Source organism: Watersipora subatra, chromosome 4 (genome assembly GCF_963576615.1).
Source record: "Watersipora subatra chromosome 4, tzWatSuba1.1, whole genome shotgun sequence".
NCBI classification, from domain to species: domain Eukaryota; kingdom Metazoa; phylum Bryozoa; class Gymnolaemata; order Cheilostomatida; family Watersiporidae; genus Watersipora; species Watersipora subatra.
Genome location: NC_088711.1, coordinates 44,957,484 through 44,980,324, shown reverse-complemented (window position 1 = coordinate 44,980,324; position 22,841 = coordinate 44,957,484). Strand labels below are relative to the sequence as shown.

Below are 22,841 nucleotides of genomic sequence, written 5' to 3'. Positions count from 1 at the left end.
AATATATATATACATACCAAATATATATAGACTAGATCTATATATGTACGTACTGAACATATTACGTTATAACACTACAGTTAATTGCGGATCATAACCACTAAATACACTAAAGTTACTGTAGGTAACTATAGTTACTAAGATTAACATATTATGTTGTTAATAATTTTTTATATGTTTGAAATTTTGATGTTTGCATCATGGTGTTTGCATTAGATAATTACTATGGGTTTCCATACCCCTCTATGCAAAATTTTCGCTTTACAATGCCAACACTGAAACGATTTGAAATCATATGGCAATATCTATATTAGATATATCTACCAGATATATCTAATATATATCAGATATATATATATATATATATCTATATATATATATATATATATATATATATATATATGCACGCCAGATATATATAATATATATGGGTTACTTTGACAAACTTTTAAAGAATTAGCAATACAATTGTTGAGTGAATCTTTTTGGTGAAACGCAGATGTTGAAAAGTTAAACTGTACACCATATAAAACCAGTTTTAGAAAAACAGAGTCAAGTGCTTGAGGCTGCAAGAGACATGTGTATAATAAAAATTTACTAGAGTGGAAACAAACGAAATGAAAAAAACACACAATTTTGGAAAAATGCGATCGTTCGTCAATAAACATGACAGCTATTTTTGACCTTATTTGATATCAGCGCGTCTGCTGCAACAGAGGTCACTCGGCACAAGAAAAACTGAGAGACTGACATGTGTCAATATCTGAGATAAATATTTACATCTGAGGTCATTTCATCATAAGATAATCATTCCCAATCGGTGAATCACTACATTTTTCTATGACTATAAAATACCAAAGATGTGTAACCGGGATTTAGCGAAGTGTGGAATTCAAAAAATGGCTAAGATATGTCTAAGGCGTTTCATCATAAGATAGATAATAGACAGAAAATGAAACTGCAGAATAAATAAATCCGAGAGGTCATATCTCGATCAGAAATGACGGATTGAATGATAACGTCTGGCAAATAGCTAATTTCCCGTTTTGCTAGGCTTGGAATGCCGAGAGATAAGATTATAAACAACAAGATGCCGTGGAAATGTGTGAGATTTCCACAGAAAATGCACAGTTATGCAAGATTGAGCAATGACAAACAGGGATTAGCCTTATCTAAGGTGTGTGTAAATATGACGAAAAGATCAAATGCGACAATCAAAGGCAATAGCCTCGAGATTATTCAGGAATAATAAAGCTTTCACTAGACTCTTTGGTGAAATAAGTAATCACCGAGTTTTGGTAAAATATTTTACGTTTGGTTACTCAAGGTAAAAAAAGTAGCGAAAACTGTAACAAAAATGGATTTATTTTAAATGCTTACAAAAAGAGGATTTGTATAGGTGTATAAATTTTTATTAGCAATTAGCAATTGGTTTTCATTAGTTATCATCAACAAAATGATGTTCTTCGTTACGTGAAAAATAAAATAAAAAGACAGTACTGATCAATTAACTAACCAGTCTCATGTGTATTTACGATCAACTAAAATTACTCTAACAACAAATAAAATATCATTTCAATAAAAAACAAAGAATTAATCATTATGTCTCAATCGTACACAGCTTTGGGTAAACATAACTCCAAGGGCACACAACTCTCGGTGCCTATGTTAGTTTATCGACGTGATACTACAAACAGGTTTTGAGTATGCTCAGCCAATATCATGCAACAATATATGAGAGGTTGATACTGTTAAATAGATAACTCTATCTATATGGATATGAGCAATACTCAAGTTTATGTATTATTCTGACTGCTCAGTGAAATACAATAAAACCCAGAGATACGATGGCCCTAGGATATGGTTTAAGACCGTGTCCCGGGTTTCTACTGTCGATGAAATGCACAAAATGATCGCTCTTAGTCAAATTGGCAGAATGTTTTTAGTAAGTTTGTGCATTGACTAATAATTTACAGAAGTTAATTCAAAAGCATTTTAAATGAATCTGTCTGATGGGAAATTTGGACAAAATTAATCCAATAATAACTTGAAGTTGTCTACTCTTTTTATCATAGATTTTTATAATGCAATTCATAGTCAAATAGATGTTCCATTTATAATACTTATAGTACTTTTAATCAGGCTATTCGCATTCATCTAGAGAGTCAGCAAGGAAGGTCAGCAGAAAAAGGAACAAGCTTAATACAAATCTCCAGTATTAGAACGATTGACCAACAAACATTATAGCAGTTTTCTATGCGTTTCAAATGTGTTTTTATATCTGTCATGTTGCTATGTGGCAGCTGACGATGGCCACTAGAACAGCAAGCTGGCTACAGTTAATCACCTTGCTGTTCTTGTACTGTGAAATGGTCGGTAATATTTGAGATTCGTTGTGACTTCATCCAGGATTTAAAAAAGACTATAAGGCCCCAACCCACAAAAATCTCTCAAAGTATAAAACTGTAGAGCTTCTCACGCATGCACTTATAGAAAAATAAAAACTTTTTATGTTTTTCCAACAGAAGGTCAGCACTTACATATTTTGCTTTTACAGCACTCTCAAAGGAGCAAGAAATGAACCAAGTCAACAGCAAGCGCACACATAGCCTGACATATACATGTTATTACACTTCAAAGAAGTAAAGCCATGTATGTGGATATGTATACATACCCATATTAAGTAGCCCCATGACCAGCTGTAATAGCCCAGTTATGAGGGTGAGTACTATAGCATAGGTCGGGTCACCATGCACAGGAGATTTCTCTGCCCCAAATTCTGCCACTAGCAAGGACATGATAGCTGTTGGTCCAAGGGTTATGTCTTTGGAGGTACCGAGGAAGGTGTAAATGAAGACCCCCATAAAGGCTGAGTAGAGACCATACTAAAACAGAGGCCGACACCCACCTCACAGATACTGATGCATAGTATAATATAATATATTTATTATGTGTATAATATTTATACATTGTATAATATATTATGAATATAATATATATTATATGAAAAAAGCCAAACATATTAAAGCAGCAGAGGGTGGCAGCAAACTCATCTTGAAATTTCTAATTGCGCTCAAAACTTGTACCACAGATCAGTACCACATGAAAAAAATTAAAATAATATTTTTTAATCAAAATTGATATTCTAAAATCTTTTCACTTCTTTAAAAATTTGGAATAAAAGCCAGTATGAAAAAATGTACAAAAATGTTTTACATAAATGTTTTGCTTCAAGAAGATTTTTTGAACACATTAACAGCAGTTAACTAGTGTTAACAGTAGTTAACTGCATTAACTTTTAACGTCATTAACTGTTAACAGCATTAACAGTTAACGCTGTTTAAAATGGCATTAACAGTTAACTGTCCGTTGACAGTTAACTGTCCGTTAGCAGTTAACTGTCCGTTAGCAGTTAACTGTCCGTTATTGCAGTTAACGGACAGTTAACGCCACCATCTACCTACCCTTGCACCCAAAACATTTGCTAACTCTAATTTGGTGTCCAACTTTGTAACCGTTTGGCAAGGTACGTTTAGTGATTACCACTAAGGTTGATTGAGTCTGTCTCATTACACACCTCACAGACATGTGAACCGACCAATTGTATACGAGTTGAAACTGACACGCTTATCATTATATTTTATAAACACACAAGATATCAACGTGTGAAGCACTTGCTACAACGTAACATGGGGAAATACCTGTGGAGGAAGCTCTGCGACGACAGCATAGGCCAGACCTTGCGGTATCACCGTCAAGCCAACTGTCAACCCGGCGACTAAATCGCCCACAAAATGTTTTAACCTTCAACAGAATATCAACCGCATCAAATAGCCTCACAAGCAGTAAATATATTTAGGTCAAACAACTGTTTTGTACCTGAATTTCGTCTTAGCTACCGCACCACTGACTATATCTAAAGCTTTTCCATTAGTTCAATGTTTCTAAGTCAAAATTTTACACAGAGATATTACACAATGGTTTGGTTCAAATGTGCTATAGCATGTTGACAAGAGTGTCAATAAAATCAAAACAGCCTAAAAATATTATGTAATGTTAGAGTTTGACAGTAAAATTATTTAGATTCACGAATCGTGTAAAGAATGTTGGTTCAATACCAACTCCGTGCTTAATATTTTTTAAACTTACATTAATGTTTTGCCAACCCGACTTTCTAAAAATTGTATGACAACAAACATGCTATGGCTAGCAAAAATACGATACTGCATTGTGCCAACAAGCAAATAACTAGAACGGTGGTTGACTCGGCAACCAACTGAAACATATTATTATGGAAAGTATCTGACAGCATTTACTACAACTTATCTTTTTTGTTTTGCGCAGCTGTTGTTGACCTTACCTTACTTGTGTCTCCGGAATACCCAAACTTAGAAAAAACTAGTTAAAAAATATTATTTAAAATCCAAGGCATAATAATAATGTGTACTTATTATTTGAACAAAACCTACCGGTATTTTGGAAGCCAGTTGACGATAGGAAGCTTGCGCCGAGCATTTTTGGCCGTACAGAACTCTCTGCCATAACGAGCGATTGGACTTTTCTGAATATTTGACAACACGACTGGAAACTCCGACAGACACTCCATGACTGAAAGGGTTATTAGAGCATAACATTACATGAACACTCCCAGCCTTATCTATAATCCTGGCTATCTAATGAACGCAGCTATTTCTACATCTATATATAGATAGTCATATGACACTGTCCCGCATTGGATGTGTCAACATGCTTATAAGAAACCAGGTTATGCTACTTATCTGTTTCTAAGATAGCTGGAAGATTTTGGGCTAGAAATAAGAAGAATTAACGAACGATAGCAGACTTAAGGCGATAACTTCGAGCCTATGAGAAGATTTCAGCTAAAATTCCATCAAAGAGTTGGTTAAACATGGTAAATCATTTTAAAATTATTTTGATTTAAGGTATAGATTTTACAAAATGAGGAATGTATAGGCCTACCTGAAATTTGGAGTTGTCATACCTACTTGATATTTTGCACAGTTTGCGAGTACAACTTAGTGGTGTCAGACATGTATTGCTAGGCATTTTCACAAGAATAATACAAATACACTTCATTCTCTTACTGAGTTAAAGTGAGTAACCATTTTAAAATTTACTCATGTCATGTTTTTTATATTTTCAATAGAGAACAACCAAAATGCGAGTGTGGAGGTGATTCTAAAACAAGGACAGAAAACTTTGCAAATACCGGGACTCTGTTAATGAGAACTACAACATGTGGGAATTCTCCAAGAGTTCGGCTTACTTTGCCATCTAAACTCTTAAACTGTGATGAAGAAAGCATTGAGCAGACAACTCTAAAGCTGGTTAGCCAAGCAAAATATATGGCTTACTTTAATGATAGAAAATTATCAAAGAAAAGATATTTACATGCTTCTGTAATTTTTAGGCATTTTAGCATAAAACCGCTTTTATAGATTGCAGCCTTTAAGCTATGCTACACAGTTTGTAACTTACACTTGATAAGGTGAAGACAACTCTCATACTAAGTTCATGCAAGGAGCCCGCTTCGTCTAAGATATAACTCAAGTTTCTGTTAATACATAATACTCATAGCCAAAAATAATTATAAAGAAAACTAAATTTAAGATTGACAGTTCACAAAAATTTGATTTTTACCAGACAGAAACAAAAAATAAATTTTATATTAAACCTGCCGCAACATACTGGATTAGGTAGAAACTCGAAGATAAAATGCATACAGACGTATACAAAGATTTGTCTCTCCATCTGACTAGAGAAGACAACTGTACTGGTACTATCTTTTATGACTAATAAATGATTTTTTATCGAACCCAAATCTTAGGAGTTCCATTTGTTTTTTTATACCAAGTAACAGATACATAAAAAATCAATGACAAATAAATCTCCTGTTTTATTGTTTTTCAACATAAATTGTGAAATGCTCAAACAAGGTCCCTTTCCAAAATTTTATATACATATAAATTATATATATATATAAATTATATATACATACTTATGCTATATAAATATCAATAAGAGTCATGATCAAAGAGCTCTTCTAATTATAGGACAAACGAAAATCAGTACTCGACATGCACCTGATGTGTAGTATTTGGTTGATACACCTATGAAAATTGGTGTGGTTATTAAGTGTTCTAGAAGTGACAGCAATGTGGAAGTGGAGAATGAAATGGCAGTGGGCAGTAGACGGCACCCTAACTTGAGCACTTTGCGAACATATCAGTTCGCACATGTTTCCCTACTCTTATCAAAATAGAAATTTATTTTTTTTTAAAACGAAGAGCGAAAAGTAGGTTTGGTTGAGCTTTTGAAAATAGTGACAATCTAGCGCCTTCAGCATTTGCAAATGTTTTAGAAAGAATTTCTTCAAACCAACCTAAGTGAAGTTGTCTCCCTCGACAACAAACAAAGGATGCAAGTTATAGTCCACCATTGAAGGTCAAAAACAGGATAATTATCCAGTATCTAGTAAAGCTTGTTATGCCCAAAAATAGTAATAAAAACAAAAAAGTAATAACAATGGAATTACAAGTAATTAAATATTTATTTATATCCTTTGAAATGTTGTATTTAATATTTGCCTTTGTATCTGTCTATTTATTTTCATATGGATAAATCAATGTCAACTTCCTGTATTTTCCCCTATACAATGAAGCTCTGACTTGCTGAACAAAAGTGTTGTACCAGTAAATTCAAATTGTATTGCAGGAGTCTAGCTTTTGCCTATGGAGCCACACAAGCACACCCATGAATTACATCACACTGCTCAAGACGATCAATAAGATAATGCTAAAGACATAATCAACTGCTGCGAGGTTATTATGGGATTACATTGGATTTTATCAATCAATACTACTCCTCAGGCAGTGCCTATAATCGCGCTCTACTAATAACCCTCTGACATTGTGTAGTGCGAAACGTCTAGCCATGTGATGTCATATGAAGCTCTCGGCTATAAAGAATTATAACGAGTCTACCTCGGTGCTTACCTATTTATTTTCATCGGCAAACCCCTGATGACTGACGAGAGCGATCTTGCATCCCCTTGCTTCGATCGAAACAAATGGTCTCAAAACATCATAAAAAACAGACATATTCGGAATATATGAAACAATGTTAGTGAAAAGTCATTCTACGAAAAGTCTAACGTTTTCCCACAACATATAAAAACAACTCACTTTATGATTATGATCTTCGACTTTTTTCCAGCCTCTCCTTTGCTGGAAGAGAGAAGATCTAATCGAAATGTGGATCCTTGTGGGTGAATATACAAAATATTGTGATTTTTTGTTATTTGGACTTGCTGATAGGTTGTGAGTAGTTATGGAAAACTTTTTAACTCAGATTTTCACACCGGATACTCACACCCCTTACGGATGCAACACTCCTTACGAGTGCGAGCACCCCTAATCGGAAAGTTGTGGTATAACCGTTGCTATTGAACCATAACTGTCACAAACAACTTTTATCGTATTTGCTAGGCAAATCAGACACGCCGATTCCGATTTTGTACTCAAAATAAAGATTGGTCCACTAACTTTCAGATTAATGAAGGATTTTTTATAGTGTTTTAATATCGGTCTCGGAAACAACAGGATCGGCACAACAAGCTCCGCCCATAAATATGTGACGTAACCTAGCTTTTTAGGAACAGATGTTACGTAGGGATGTTTCGACCGATTTGGAATAATAGAGATAGGTGTTTTAAAATCCATTATTATCTAAATTCAGCCTTAAAAATAATCTCAGTCTTTTCTGAAAGGTAGATAAGCTATTTAACATTGCATATTTACAAATGAGCTCAAAAAAGCGCGATAACAACGCTAGCTTGTGATAAAACCGCGCTTTTTGAGCTCATTTTTCTCGGCGTTCAGCCTATTTAAACATCATGTAACGAGCTACATGCAATTTTAAATAGTTTACATACCTTTCATAAAAGACTGAGATTATTTTACAGGCTGGATTTAGATAATAATGGGTTTTAAGACACCTATCTCTATCATTCTAAATCGGACTAAACATCCCTAACTTCCGTTCCTGAAAAAGCTAGGTTTTGTCACATATTTATGGGCGGAGCTTGTAACGCCGAATGTGTTGTTTTCGAGGCGGATATTGAAACACTTTAAAAAAGCTTTATTGACTTTGAAGGTTAGTGGACCAATCTTTATTTTGAGTACAAAATCGGAATCAGCGTGTCTGATTTACCTAGAAACTGCGATAAAAGTTGTACGTGACAGTTATGGTTTCAGCAATGTTTCTGCCTTAAAGTTCACAGCGCCCTCTATACTGCCTCTACTTTAAAGTTCACAGCGCCCTCTACGCTGCCTCTACTTTAAAGTTCACAGCGCCCTCTATACTGCCAATTACAGATCGTATTTGCACTGCTGTAATAATATCCTAAAGTAGGTTTTGTAATAGCCATAATTAACCAATCAAGATATCAGATTAATAGAGCTATTCATAGGAGTTTTTAGTAATTATGCGATCAAGTTGAAACTTGGAGCAAATGATGAATCATGACAATGGCTACTTCAATGGAAACAGTTTGGTGGCAAAAACATCAGGGCTTGTTGGGGTTTGTACTTAACTTTCAGCTGCTGTCAGTTACATATATATAATAAAAAATGATATACATATATATGTAAACATATATAATAAATATATAAAATATTAAGAACTGAAAACTCTAAAAACTGTTTACTACTTAAAGTTTCATGGTTGTTACCATTCATCAGGTAGAACTACAAATTTTAGTTTTACCTGATGAATAGTAACAACCATGAAACTTAAAGTAGTAAACAGTTTTTAAAGTTTTCAGTTCTTAATATATTTTATATAAATTCTCTATTTTGATATTGAGCACTCTCTTCGGGTGAATTTCAACCTTTTTCTTCATCAGTATACATAATAAATATATATTATACACATATTAGTTTGTTATTATTCAATCTTTGTCACGGATAATAAAGACAGCCTACGCAGTGAATGCCCAATTGTAACCATAGAATTCTTACGAAGTTCAAGGCATTGCATTACATTGTGCAGTCAAGAATGGCTGAGATGTGTACAAATGTGAAACAATGACTAGAACTTTGGTGATAAAAGACAAACAACATTTTTATATCACATGACAGTATGGACTACCATAAGGAAAAGGTGGTAGTCTTGCCTAAAGGTCAAAGGTTACAGATGCCATTACTTAATCAAGCTGTTATCGTTTTTATGTATGTTAAGAAGTTAGACATTTATGATGAGATGTTACTTAAATCAGATGTGACAGAATAAACAGATTAAATACAGACGTGAAATACGAGTCGTCGCATATGTATTTAATACTCAAACACTGATGTTATACAAGTGAACATCTGTTCCCATAAACAGTGGGTCTAACGAGTGCCAACGATGCTGCTTATATAAAATGAGAAGCGACACTAATAGTCAATGTAACATGAATATAAAAATGATCAAACATTTTGACTGTAACTTAATGTTATAATGGCGTTATTTGTATACTCCCTTTAACAAAAATATCGATCACGAAGAATGAGGTCCTAATTGTATTTAATTGACACCGATTATAACTTTTGATAGAACCGCCATGTGACGCACAAGAAACGTTCCGAAATCACACTCTTCCCAAAGGGCAGAAAATTTCTTTGTTAAAAATGACGGATTACGGAAGGTTCTATGAACAAACTAGGTAATATACATGTACAATAAGTTACTGGCATGGTGCTGCCTCATGACAATGCTGTCTCATGATAGCTCATGATAGCACTACATGATGAGAGAACTAGCTGCAGATCAGCTATGGCCAAATAGTGGATCTAGATCTTTCTAGCCTTTTTTGTGGATCTATAAAGTTGGTGGTAAAATTTTTTTTACAAATATTTACCTTAAAATTTGATTTCAGAATCTTTTGAAAATTTTTCTGGTCATTCATTTGGTCATCACCAGTAAGCTTGAAAAAGTACGCAATAACTACAAGTCTAGCTGGAAGACTACTTACTTGCTTTGCCTCCACTTACCTTTGTGAATCTTTATTTTTAGCCCTGAACTTTGTGAAAAACAATCTTGGAACACAACTTACAAATACTCATTTTCATGAGCTTGTAAAAGTTGCTGTATGTAGCAGGATACCGCGTTTAATAGTATTGTGAAGTCAAAGCCCACTCATTATTTTTCTTACTGATATCAGACATATTTATTACAGCACATTCATTTACTGTTTTTTAATACAATTATGTATACAAATAAATTTTTTAAAAACTGTATTTGAGGTCTTGTTTTAAGATATACACAAATAATTGCATGCTTTTGTTTTGTCAAAAAGAAAAACGCATATCTTCAACTCGTTGTGGATCTTTAATTTGACAGATTTGACTGTAGTGGATCCTGGCCAAAATCCTTTGACCATCCTTGCTGTAGATAATATTAACTCATGATAATACTGCTCTAGGACAGTGCTACCTCGTGATAGTTAAAACTGCTAAAAAGTCTGTTGATGACTGGAGTGCCACACTCCAATTAAAATCTTAGCCATTAAAACCTTGTCAGCTTTTATTGGAATTATATATATATGTGGGGTATCGCATTCTCCTGCACATTTGTGTGCGCTTTGTGACTTCCTGCATTCACACACTTTCAATATACACATGCATGTTTATAGTAATAATATTGCAGCTGCTAGTACCGGACACCATTAGATAACACAGCAAGTGTTTGCTGATGAGTCATGTCTGGGTTTATAAATAGAATGAAAACATACAGATCTGTATATATGCTGTTGATAAGCAGGCAGCTTTTAGAAACGCACGTAGTTCAAAGGTCAACCTACAAATGCTTAAAATGTTCCAAAAATTTAAATTGTAATCACTGTTAAAGCAATCGTCAAGCTTTGCTCAGTAAATAATGCGTAACCATCCTAAGAACCAAACTGTTTCCTTACTTATATACTTTTAGAACAAATATAAAGACACAATTATAGAACAGTATCAATGTCTCTATGATCAGAGTGTGTCACACGAACAATAATTGACAAATTATATTTGATTAAAAGGTTAAGACTAAATCAGGTTCACAAGCTGATAATATGCGAGAGCATTGCTCATGGTTGCTAGCAGTTTTCAGCTCAAGTGATTTTAATGCAGATTTCCTCTAGTGACTTTTATTGTCAGTTATGATGATTTCATCATGATGTACAGCCTGCCATTAGAAACTTAGCTGTAAACTTACTAAAACACACAAACATATTAGCATGTTTTACCAATAAAGAAAACCTCAAAAATCAAGTCGATAGTTTTGTTATCTGAAGAGGCAGACGCGGTCAAAACTCTACTTACGACCACCCCAACATATGATTCTTACGACCACCCCCCATACGATTCTTATGACCACCCCAAAAGACAATTCTTACGACCACCCCAGCATACGATTCTTATGACCTCCCAACAGATGATTCTTACGACAACCCCAACATACGATTCTTACGACCACTCCAGCATACGATTCTTATAACCACCCCCAACAGATGATTCTTACGATAACCCCAACATACGATTCTTATATCATACGATGAAAAGTAGGAGCAAATATTTGATTCTACGCTCAAAGGATGTTTAAGACACAACGCTTGAACTTAATAAAAATGCAGTTTTATAAGTTAAATGAGAATGACTGCTGAAAACCAAAAAGAAAAAGCAAAGAATATTAAATTAAATATATAGAATTTTATTTAAACTTCTCTCTAGCTCTACTTCTACCTTCCCTCACGTGTCTCCAAAAGTTAAAAAAACAATAAAATATTTTTTTTATGTTATGTTGTTAATAAATTAATTAATCTTCTTACCTATAACTTAGTCTTTTCACATTTAATTTTTCACATAATCTTACGTATTATTAATAATAACAAGTGTAATGATTACCTGCAGTATTTATTGCGGAGCTAATAGTGGATTCCTGAGCTACGGTATAAGTTATATGAATTACAGTACATTACTATTAGAATACTTCTCCGATGTATGTTGATTTTACAAATCTTGTAAATCCTGAAAGAGATTATATTTGTATGCAGAAGTTGTTCGCCTGTAGCTATATAAATTTCACGCGTATCAGTATTTTAAAGTTTCGGTTTTAAACTACAATTAAATAAAATATAAATTATTAATATATTACCCTATATTTAATTTCAAATACTCAAGTATATTTAATATCAATATGTATTTATTAAATTTTATATAAATCTATAGCAAGCCGACATATATGGCTTCGTTAAAAGCCAAAAGATAACTCCTCTTATACCCTTTTTTCTGACAACTAAATGTCATAAAAAAGCTTCCTTCACAATATCAACAAATCTTTGTAGTCTTGCATTTATTTTTTGCATTAAAAGATTTTGTGAGTGACCATAGGCCCTACTTGAAACACTATTTGAATATGAGTTAATTGGGAGGACTTGTGTAATTATACATATACTTTATTTATAGCTCCTTAGATCAAAAGTTTGCTGGTGGTCCTCGGCACACCGTGAAGTCTTAGAAGTAAACGCTGGACCACCCAGGGTTATATTGTGGATCTTTTCAATATTTTATGCAATTTTTAAAATCCTAATTTAAACTTCTTTTTAATCTTTCTACCATTATTTTTTTAAATTTTAGCCAAAGGTCTATGATTTAACTTATAAAAAATCTCATATTTTTTTGCTGTTTTTATTAAAACTATTTTATTTAGTATGATAATTGATAATTTTTTATGGAAAATCATGCATGTATAGAGATATCAATATCTACAAATACAAAGTTGCCAATTTGGCTCAGTGAATCTTCAAATCATCGGCTATTTTTACCATAGATCATCCCTAAAATTATCTGGCCATCCGTGTGCTAGACTCGAAAATGAACTGTCTGTGAACAGCAAAAATATTATTCCGGAGGTCTTAGTAAACATTTACACCTGCCCGGATCTGACTGCGTCCCCTAAACTTAACGAGAAACCAAAGCTGTCATAACATTTCATCATACGGTTGTGTCGCAAGCGGCTGTTTACAAAGTAGAAGGCGTGATGGGCCCATCAGCTCTCAGCCCATTTTCATTAACAAAACTAAACAACAGAAACTCGCCATCAAAAAGTACAATAGAACAATAATCTCGCCTCGCTTGTAAGCCGAACTAATAAAAGATTTTTTACACAAAAAAGAATTACTGGCTGACAACTGTCTGTAAAACAATTGCATTAGTCTGCCGCAAGAGCCCGCGGTCGTGTTTCACAGAGAGAAATAAAACTCTATATGATTGTCATTTTGATATCTGAGATGAAAAAAGATATGAAACTGTCTTAGAAAGATCACGAGATGTTACACCGCTTGTCTCACTCGGGATTCCCAGATAATAACGTTACTTATTGTCCACCATTGTTTGAAATGATGCCTCTAGTAGCTCGAGGGTGAAAATGTAACAAGAAAATAATGAACACATAGAAATTTGACTCTTTCAAATATAGATTCAAGAAACTACAAAAGTCATTTCATTAACAACCATATTGTAAAGACTTTCTTTGGCAAGAGTTGTTTCTCAACTCAACAGCCTTCGTATTGCAGGAACCAAAGTATTTATTTCTAGCGGTATACCGGTTTTCTAAGACAATATACTTCCTTAAAGTTGGGCTTACAGAAAACTTTAGTGGATTTTATCAAAAAGTATCAGCAATTTTATCATTTGTGATTGTTTTTTATATTTGAGGTGATCTGACTGTCAGGATGTTTCTAGATTAAAATCGACAAAACTAGATCGCAGTTAAAACACTCAGAAGAAAAATAAATGCAAAATGATGCTACTAGCTATTGTTATTATTATTATTATTATATTACGCTCATGTAAAGTGAAAGTACAAATATGACATCTATAATAGTTACAAAGAGACCAACAGAATAGAGACGCATACCACTGCAACTTGAACGCAATAGCCGATATCAACTATAGCAACGAGTGATGTCATTTTGCATGTATTTTTCTGCTGCGTGTTTTAACTGCGATCTAGTTTTGTTGATTTTAATCTAGAAACATCCTGACAGTCAGACCACCTCAAACATCGAAAAAAATTGAAAATGATGGAAATGCACCGATAATTTTCCATAAAATCTACTAAACTGTGTGTGGGTTCATCAAAAAAAGCAATATTAGCAATTGTACAGTTTATATTATAAATGGAATAATAAATATTGACATATATAATTACCAAAGACAGCAGATTTTGATCATGCTTGTTTTATGACTATTGCTAACATTTCGTAATGTTTGTTGTTAGGCCTTTATAGACAGTTATATAATAATAAATAATCATTCTAGAGTATTTTTCCCTGCCCTGGATTGCTACATCAGCAGTGGCATTCTTGTTACATAATCACTTCATGATAAATCTAGAGGTCTGAGCCAATAGGATTCCGATAGCGCAACAATGTTGATTTAGCAGTGAATCAAGTTGCAACATTAGTGAGACAGAGTGGGGGAGTGCTAGTAGCCTAATAAAATGGGCGAGGAGAGAATCACAGGGAGTAAATCACATGCCAAACAAGGCATTCCTAATCCATCTCTAACTCTAGCATCATATTCTCTATCATGATTATCAGCCAGTTGTTGTTAGCATAAACAAACTTACCATCGCCGTTGCTATGGAGACAATATAAACATTAAATTGTGTCAGATTGTAAGGATAAAGTAATATAAGCAGTCAAATGAATTTAAATATGAAATACAAACAGTTATCTACATAAATTTTTAAAACAATTATTATTATACATATATACTATAGACGTGAGTGTGGAGGATATAGAGTTTATGGTCTATGATAATCAAGAATGATCAGTGAATGTCAACTGAAAGGGAAATTTAAAATTAAGAAATAAGCGTAACTTTAAGCTGAACTTAGAAATAAACTGAAGACCAATAACAAAATTAAATCGAAAAACCAACCACATCATGACAAGATTGAAAACGTAAAATAGCTTAATTTTGTTAAATAAGGTCAAATAAGGTCAGTCGAAACTCCAAAGTGCATGAGGTGCAATATACCACTAGTTATAACCTCAAGCAAGAGGTTTGTTTAAAACTGCTTGAGCACATGCCAACCACTTCAAGGCAAGGCTGATAACTATTTTCTACCCACTTGTGATTTCCTAGAAACAAACCACTATAAATCGGTTTCAATACAGACAAAGAGCTGACAATAATTACTTTGTGGCTGAAATATTATAACTACAGCAATAATAATTATTCATTGAAGAGAAGACAGCGCTGTCGTGGTGGTTCCATGCTTGACTTTATAATAGACATCCTAGTTTGAGTGCTTTTAGTACCACCGCTCCCTGATTTCATCATTGCTATAGGGTTGATTATGACATCCTGTACAATGAACCTATGTCTATTTTAGGATTGTCATGCGGTCATATGAAATATCATAGCATGACGTAGGGCAAACGCGTTCATATCGGGCATTGTTCATATCTAGACCATTTCTGTTCACGCTATTTCTTCCCCCCTTTCAATTTGATCAAAGTTATTAAAACAGCAAACAAAAGGGGCAAACAGATAAGAGTAATCAAACTAGTGTGTGATTTGTTAGTTTATGAATTACGGTACGCACCGGCTTGCGTTTTGCCTTATCAGACGGGTGTTTATGGCCTGTTTACTGAATGAGTCTTATAATGTTGGTTAGACATGTTTGACTAACTATGCCGACATATGATAAAACAGCCTCTTTTGAATGGTTGCTAGAACGGCAAAAACTAAAAAATTTGATTTCATATCTCATATTTTACGGTTGTTCAAAGAACATGTACGATTGCTTATCAGAAGCTGCGAATAGGCGACGAATTTGAAAAAAACCATGTATTCTTCAAGACCAAACTTGGTAGACTCGCTTCCAGGCCATGGTCACTTTTCAATTCATGTGTAGCAAATTTTAAGATCTAAACAAGGAGTAATAACGCTGCCATCGTTGTATGAGCAACACATCTATGGAATATAAGTATTAGTGTTAAGGCAAAAACACAGAAACAGTAGTAGAGTGGTAGAGTAGCAGTAGAACGTTTTCGTTGCGGAGACATGCATGTTTGTGAGCTTAAATTTCTTTACCTCCACTGGGGAGAATATTATCGATTTGGCTCCATCAGCAGTAAACGTTTCCATGATGTAGAAGTAGTCTCACAGTGAATGCCTTCACACAAATTTAACACAGCAAAATGACATCCAATGCGTTCTGATTTTACTGTTTCTATGGTTCAGAGGGGAAGCAACTTCAAACCCATTTAAAGCATGGATATACATTGAACGCCTATGCTGTGCCGATCATGCTGCCACTAATTAGCCAGTATTGATTGGATAGCAGTAAGCTTGTATTAACCCGTAATATAGTCACCGTAACAGCATTGTTCATGTCATAGCGTGACGTTGAATTACGTGGCATGCATATTTGCTCTGCCCTGTCTATTCCTATTACAGAACAAGATAGCTTACACAAAAGCCTAGCTTGGCACAATGATTGAGCAAAACTCATGGTTGACTTGCAAATCCGTTCAGCATGTGCCAAGCATTGACTTTTTATTTTGCACGTTTCATAAAATTCAGTTTTAAATGTTTTTGGAATAAAATACAACTTTCATAGCTATGGTGAATGATACTTTATTGAATTTTGGTCTAGCGATACTTAGTATAATTAATATTACGAAGGACATGAGCTTTTGGGGTCAAATGAGGGTCAAATGAAGCCCATGACATAATTACTATTTATTGAAGACATCAAATGCATCCATGTGCCAAGGATTAAAGCAGTAACTATAAAGATGCGTCCTAAACTGTTCACGGAAAACCCAGGAATTAGCCGACGACAGCAGAAGGACAAATATCTTTAGCCAATAGTAGTGTATGTACCAGAATCAGGGCAGTGAGTGCATGTATTGCAGGAACATCGAGCAGGAGTGTCGGAGTCACTCTCTGATGTTTCTCTTTCTTCGTTAATGCACAGTGGAACATCCGGCTGAACTGCATCCACTGCCAGCTCTAATCCAGCGGCCATCTTGCTTTTTCTGCAACACATAATTACCGCAGCTACAGAATTTTGTTAATGATTGAAGGGAACCTGTTAAAATGCATTTCAAAAACAACTATTTTCTAAAAAGATTGCTTGTAGTTAAATGTAGGAACAAGCTTAATCTGCTATGTAGAGTAGTTATTCAGCTCAGAGAGATGCGGACCAAGGAACAGATTCATGTTCCGGTGAATTGAACTTTCGTACAACATGTTGATGGCTGTTCCAAACACTTTTGAACTGCTCGCATCTTATTGGCTAATTATGTTATTAATGAGCACACTTTTTACATTTCAGAAACTACCATAAAATTCCAGTTAGTGCTGTGAATAGTTTCAGCGCTAAGATTTACTATAGCAGGAATTGAGTTCACCTGTTTTTAGCGATACTAGTGTTACAAAAAAATAATGCATCCACGGGAATCGAACTGGGATACTCAGCTTTGCAGCCAGGTACACTACCAACTGCACCCCTCAACCACCTTTACACGCCTATGAATAATTGTGCACATAGCTATTACATATGGCAATCTCTCACGGCGTACATGATGGCCAGGGTACTACTGAAAATAAAATGAGATTACCGAAAATGACCTTGAACTCATGATTTAGTTGGTTAATATACAGGCAGCATAAACGTTAATCAAAAGAAAATTTTTAAACAGAGTGATCATAACTGGTATTCATTTTGTTGGTCTCCATCTCACGAAAGTCAACACTTACCTTCAAAAATGTCACAACGAGGTCCTTTTTCTTTTGAACCACTCTTTTCTCAGACGAAAGGTCTAAAATTATAAACAACAGATAAGCAAGTTTGCAGCAAAAGAACACTTGCTCAATTGACACATTGGATTGAATAGCGAAGCTTCTCCATGCAAGTAAACAAGCCGACAAGCGTGTGCAAATGTTCGAGAATATGACCCAAACAACAAGTACATCGGCTGAAGTACTTATAACTATTGCATGGCTCACAGATTAACAAATATTTATCTTAAATGATATATTTTCAAGCTCATTGCTTGAACATGGTGAGGCCAGGTGGCAATGCGACACATTTAGGCCTGATGATGCAGCAATGATTATGCAGTTTCTCTCTCACACACCACACTCAAGGATAGAATATCTGCCACCATTTACAACATCAGCAGTTAGAGAGGCTAAATTCTTTACAACTGTCTACTAGTGGTCACACAGACCTTGGCAAAACTATTGTAGGTTAAGATTTTGGAAGGTTGAGATGATAATTGCGAGAGTACTAAATTTAGAGTTGATTACACCGAAGGAGGTGAAGGTCAGGTCAGGGTATAGCCAGTTTTTTGAAAACTTATCATGATTCTAAACACTCAGTGGAGAATTGTTGACTTTATCCACTCTCTATAGAGTTTTTTTTTTAATTGACTAATTTATGACTTTCGGTACAGACAGCATACTATATAAGCATTTTTTTAAATAAAAAATAATGAATTTCTTTTATTAAAACTTTTTTGGTGCTTAGAACTCATTACTTGTTAAAAAGCAATATAATGTACATGTATTACAATAGCTTATATTAAAATGCAATATGTTTATCAACAAACATAAACCTAAAACACCTTATTAATGAAATATTTGCTAAAATCATCTGACACTAAAAGTGTGGCTGGATTGTTTATGTGAGTAACTACAGTGTTCATCCCCCTGCAAGGTTCTATGTTCATTAGGAGTTGTCATCCCAAAACCATTAAACTTAACAGAAAGTTAAGGAACTGTGTCATGTAAAGTCATGTGAAACTTGGATTATGTAAAAATCAACTGATACTTTTTTATTTACATGTAAGTGTTTGATGAAGAAACAATTAGAATGTGCACATATTTACAGAAAACTACTACCGTATTAGAAAGCTACACAGAGGTAAGTGAATAGTTGCAAAAACTAGCTGAAAGGATACATAAAATGTTGGTTTTTGATAAAAGAAAAAGTGTGGACAATGCGTGTTTAGTTAGTCGAACTCTCTAATAATATTGCAGGAGAGCTCTTCTTGACCAACTCCTAACAACATATGGTGCGAGATCATTACATGCATCATCTGGTTCCGTTCCAGTCCATTGAAAGCATTCCACCATCGCGGAACTAAAGATATTCCAAAGGTGTCGGACCTCTGAGTCAAAACTTTTCCTTCGGCGAATAAATGTCATACAACTGATAGCCAGCGGTGGTGTTGTTCAGGATGAACTTACACAAAATTTCAGTTGATTTTATCAGAAAGTATCGGTATTTTTATGACTTGATATTGTTTTTGACGTTTGAGAAAGTTTTATGAGAAAGTATTTTTCTATCATTTGCGATTGTTTTTGATGTTTGAAGTCATCTGACTGTCAGGATGTTTCAAGATTAAAATCGATAAAACTTGATCGTGGTTAAACCACTCAGATTGAGCAAAAGTGTGATTATGGCATTTATAGTTGGAAAAAGACTGACAGAATAGAGATATGTAACACTACAAGTTAAACACAATAGCAGGTATCAATAACAAGAGAGCCAAGCAGCCGAGCAACTAGTCATATGATTTCGGAATGTATTTTCTTCTGAGCGTTTGAATCGCGATCAAGTTTTGCGATTTTAATCTCAAAACATATTGGCTGCAAGATCACCTCAAACATCAGAAGCAATAGAAAATGTTAAAAATACCGATACTTTATCATAAAATCTACTAACATTTTATGCAAGTTTATCTTTACAACAAACAGCACCGGCTAAGAAAAAAGTATTTTTCTAAAATAATTTACAGATGATGAACATGTAGGATTCTATCATTGACCACATACAGCTTAGTAGGCATGGTTCGACATGATGAGCTATAACACTTTTCATTCTTGTAAACTGGACAGTGAACGAAATAATGGAGACACATCGTCATCAAAAGGATTCAAAAGGAGGCTAGCAAAGCGTGAATATAATATACACTCAAATCCCTCATAATATTGAAATACAAGCCATGAAGCCTTTCAAATAACAGTTCCAAAATGTGCACTTGCAGCAAATACCAGGCATTCCCGAGCCCTGCAAACATCAGTACCCAGCTCAATACAACTACGGGATGGACGTGTATTCCAGTACAATGACATAGAATTCTTCCAACAACAAGAGATGGAAAGTTACTGATGTTAACATAAAGGGCTGTACGGTACCAATTAGAATGAGCAACTGCACGTTTTACGTAATGTTTACACATTACGCCGCTTGACCGGCGATAGTCACGTAAAGCTCAGCTGGCGATACCCTGAGTTGGTAATGTTTTGAGCGCTTGTACCAGAGACAAGCCAACTTTTCTTATGTGATGAAATGCTTCCCGGACAATAGTAAGCCCGGTGAACCAATTTTTTTAAATTTCCAAAGCTTTTTGTTATTGTGGGTTTTGTGTCTTTTTGGCTCTACTATTGCCGACAAAAAGGCCATTATTTGTTTAAAGTCTTGAGTGTCGATGTTAACTTTAAAGAGGGTACAACTGGGTAAAAAAATACTTACCAAAATTGCAAAAATTCTTTAGCAAAAATAGCAATAAAAATGCGCTTTTTAAGTAAGTAAAAATTCAAACCTCATTAAAAAAGGCTGTTGACACTTTCAAAACATACCGCAAAACCTCTATTTGAATGGCACTTCTATTTGAATAGCACCTCTATTTGACAGGCACCTCTATTTGAGAGCTACTATAAGAAAAAGGTTAAAAAATAGAGCGCCACCCTTTAATTGAACGCCACTCCGTTTGAGCGCCACTTTGACATTCTTTTATCTTTACGAACTTACAAGTGATCAGTAAAAAGTTGTTTAATGGTACCAATAATGACTCGGTTACATCAACAACAATTAATTATTTTGTTGTTACAGTTCGTATCAAAGTCCATTTTTAACTCCAATACTTTACGGTTTTTCGCTAAAACTTTGAAAGCAACACCATTGCAATTATAAATAACTGTATCAGGCTAATAGTAGTTCTTTGTTCACCGTGGTCTTGACCCTTCACCATATGTGGAATACCGTTTACTATTTACGAGAAAATTTGTACTAGTATTCTGACTACGACTTCTGCTTAACACGCATGTCCAAGATTACACATGGTTTTTCTTTATTTGCCCAATAAGTGTATTTTAAATGGCAACCCGTAAGAATTTTGCTCTGCTAAAAATTGCTTGGATGCTAATATCGATTAGCTCATCAGCGCAGAAAAGGAGCTGAGGTCAAAGACACTGTAGAAGGTATTGAATAGCTAGAAGATGTCGAAATGGTTCAAAACTAAAGCAACAATCAAAACGCAACAGGCCGAGCAAACAATGCAAATATTTGTGTTTCAAAAATGTTAATTTCTGTTTATGCATGTATTATAATTATGGTTTGTTTATGTTACTTATTCTTGAATAGGGTATATTTGTAGTATTTGATAGATTATTATTATTATACAAGTTATAAATTTGCAGATTTATAGCATATTATTCGATACTATCATTTTGGTTGTATAAAGCTTACAACGAATCAACACTCATAACTACCCTTCTATTTCACATGAAAATCTAGTTTTAGCTGCAAACTGTAGCAAACATATCAGTGAGTGCAATGAGCTTTCATGCAACATTGTTAAATATTGTTATAAAATAAATATATGCCTTCTAATTTAGAACAAAATTAAAAATTGAAAGCTCCAAAACATTACAACGCATGCTATAAGATCAACATAGGTTAATTGCGAGTAATAGATATCAACGGGTAGAGACATTACTCAGCATCCCAATATTAACTTAGAGATCTACGATAAGTTTGAGGTAAGTTAGCAAATTTCTTACATCCAACAAAGTTAAGGTCGCTCCAACGAAGGAGATTGCAAAATATGGGTGACATACGCTTCGCCTGTAAAAGGGTTAAATTTACTTTTCCAACATAATGACAAGCGATTTGAAAAGTACAACGCCACCCTCTATTTCAACGCCACCTCCAATTATGCTCCACTATAGGGAAGTGCCAATAGAGCGCCATGGCGTTCTAATAGAGGTTTTACGGTAGATTAAGAAAAATTATTCTAAGAAGAGCTCATATTATGCTAGATACTAACTATGTTTACACCAGTCAATGCCATTTGAAGCGAATTAGACCATAAGACAAAAACTGATATATAAAATTGAAATAATAAGTACAATCACCTTACTAGCCAGTGAAGCACCAGTCTGCCATTAATAACAAAGGTCGGTTCACCTATTGTTAGCAATAGATGTAGGAACAAACAAAAGCTCCGATGTCATCGGTGATTCATGTGAACGCTGTGGTCATATAGCATAAAATACTCGCTCATCCACGCAGAAATGTCTCGCCAAACAAGAGTTATCTGAGATGACGACCGATAAAAAATACTTAAACGGCTCAAAAAAGCATTTCAGGTACACTTCGGTGCATACGGTTCTCATTTCCTCTCTTTACAAAGAATGAACATTTACATGTGAGCGCTACTTTCCAGCCTCTGAAGAATGAGAGTTCTTAAATTATATTTCCATACGATGTGAATCATGCTACTTTAGGATGTAGCATACTCGACACTGGACAGTGAACCACACTCTAGTTTTCATAAACACTAGAGACCTTCGAACAACACATCTACGAATACAATCTAGGCCATTTGAATATTAGTTATTAATCCCAAATGAGCACATTATCAGAAATTAATATTTTGTACACACAGTGTTATTTAGAGGAATTGTTATAATAATAGATCA

General features: G+C 34.4%; 2 protein-coding genes across 2 annotated transcripts in view; one reads left to right on the top strand and one right to left on the bottom strand.

Annotated features, from left to right (window-relative positions):
• Positions 1 to 22,841, top strand: part of LOC137395104 (tRNA 2'-phosphotransferase 1-like) — a 151,838-nt gene that overhangs the window by 119,074 nt on the left and 9,923 nt on the right. The gene's annotated exons all lie outside the window — the stretch shown is intronic.
• Positions 1 to 22,841, bottom strand: part of LOC137395101 (sodium-independent sulfate anion transporter-like) — a 46,432-nt gene that overhangs the window by 18,557 nt on the left and 5,034 nt on the right. Inside the window, exons 2-6 of the mRNA XM_068081894.1 lie at positions 17,829 to 17,890; positions 16,950 to 17,104; positions 4,470 to 4,608; positions 3,702 to 3,804; positions 2,675 to 2,885 (exon numbers count right to left, since the gene is read on the bottom strand). Coding sequence (XP_067937995.1) covers positions 2,675 to 2,885; positions 3,702 to 3,804; positions 4,470 to 4,608; positions 16,950 to 17,094 — 598 coding nt within the window. The 5' untranslated portion in view covers positions 17,095 to 17,104; positions 17,829 to 17,890. The remainder of the gene's footprint in view (positions 1 to 2,674; positions 2,886 to 3,701; positions 3,805 to 4,469; positions 4,609 to 16,949; positions 17,105 to 17,828; positions 17,891 to 22,841) is intronic.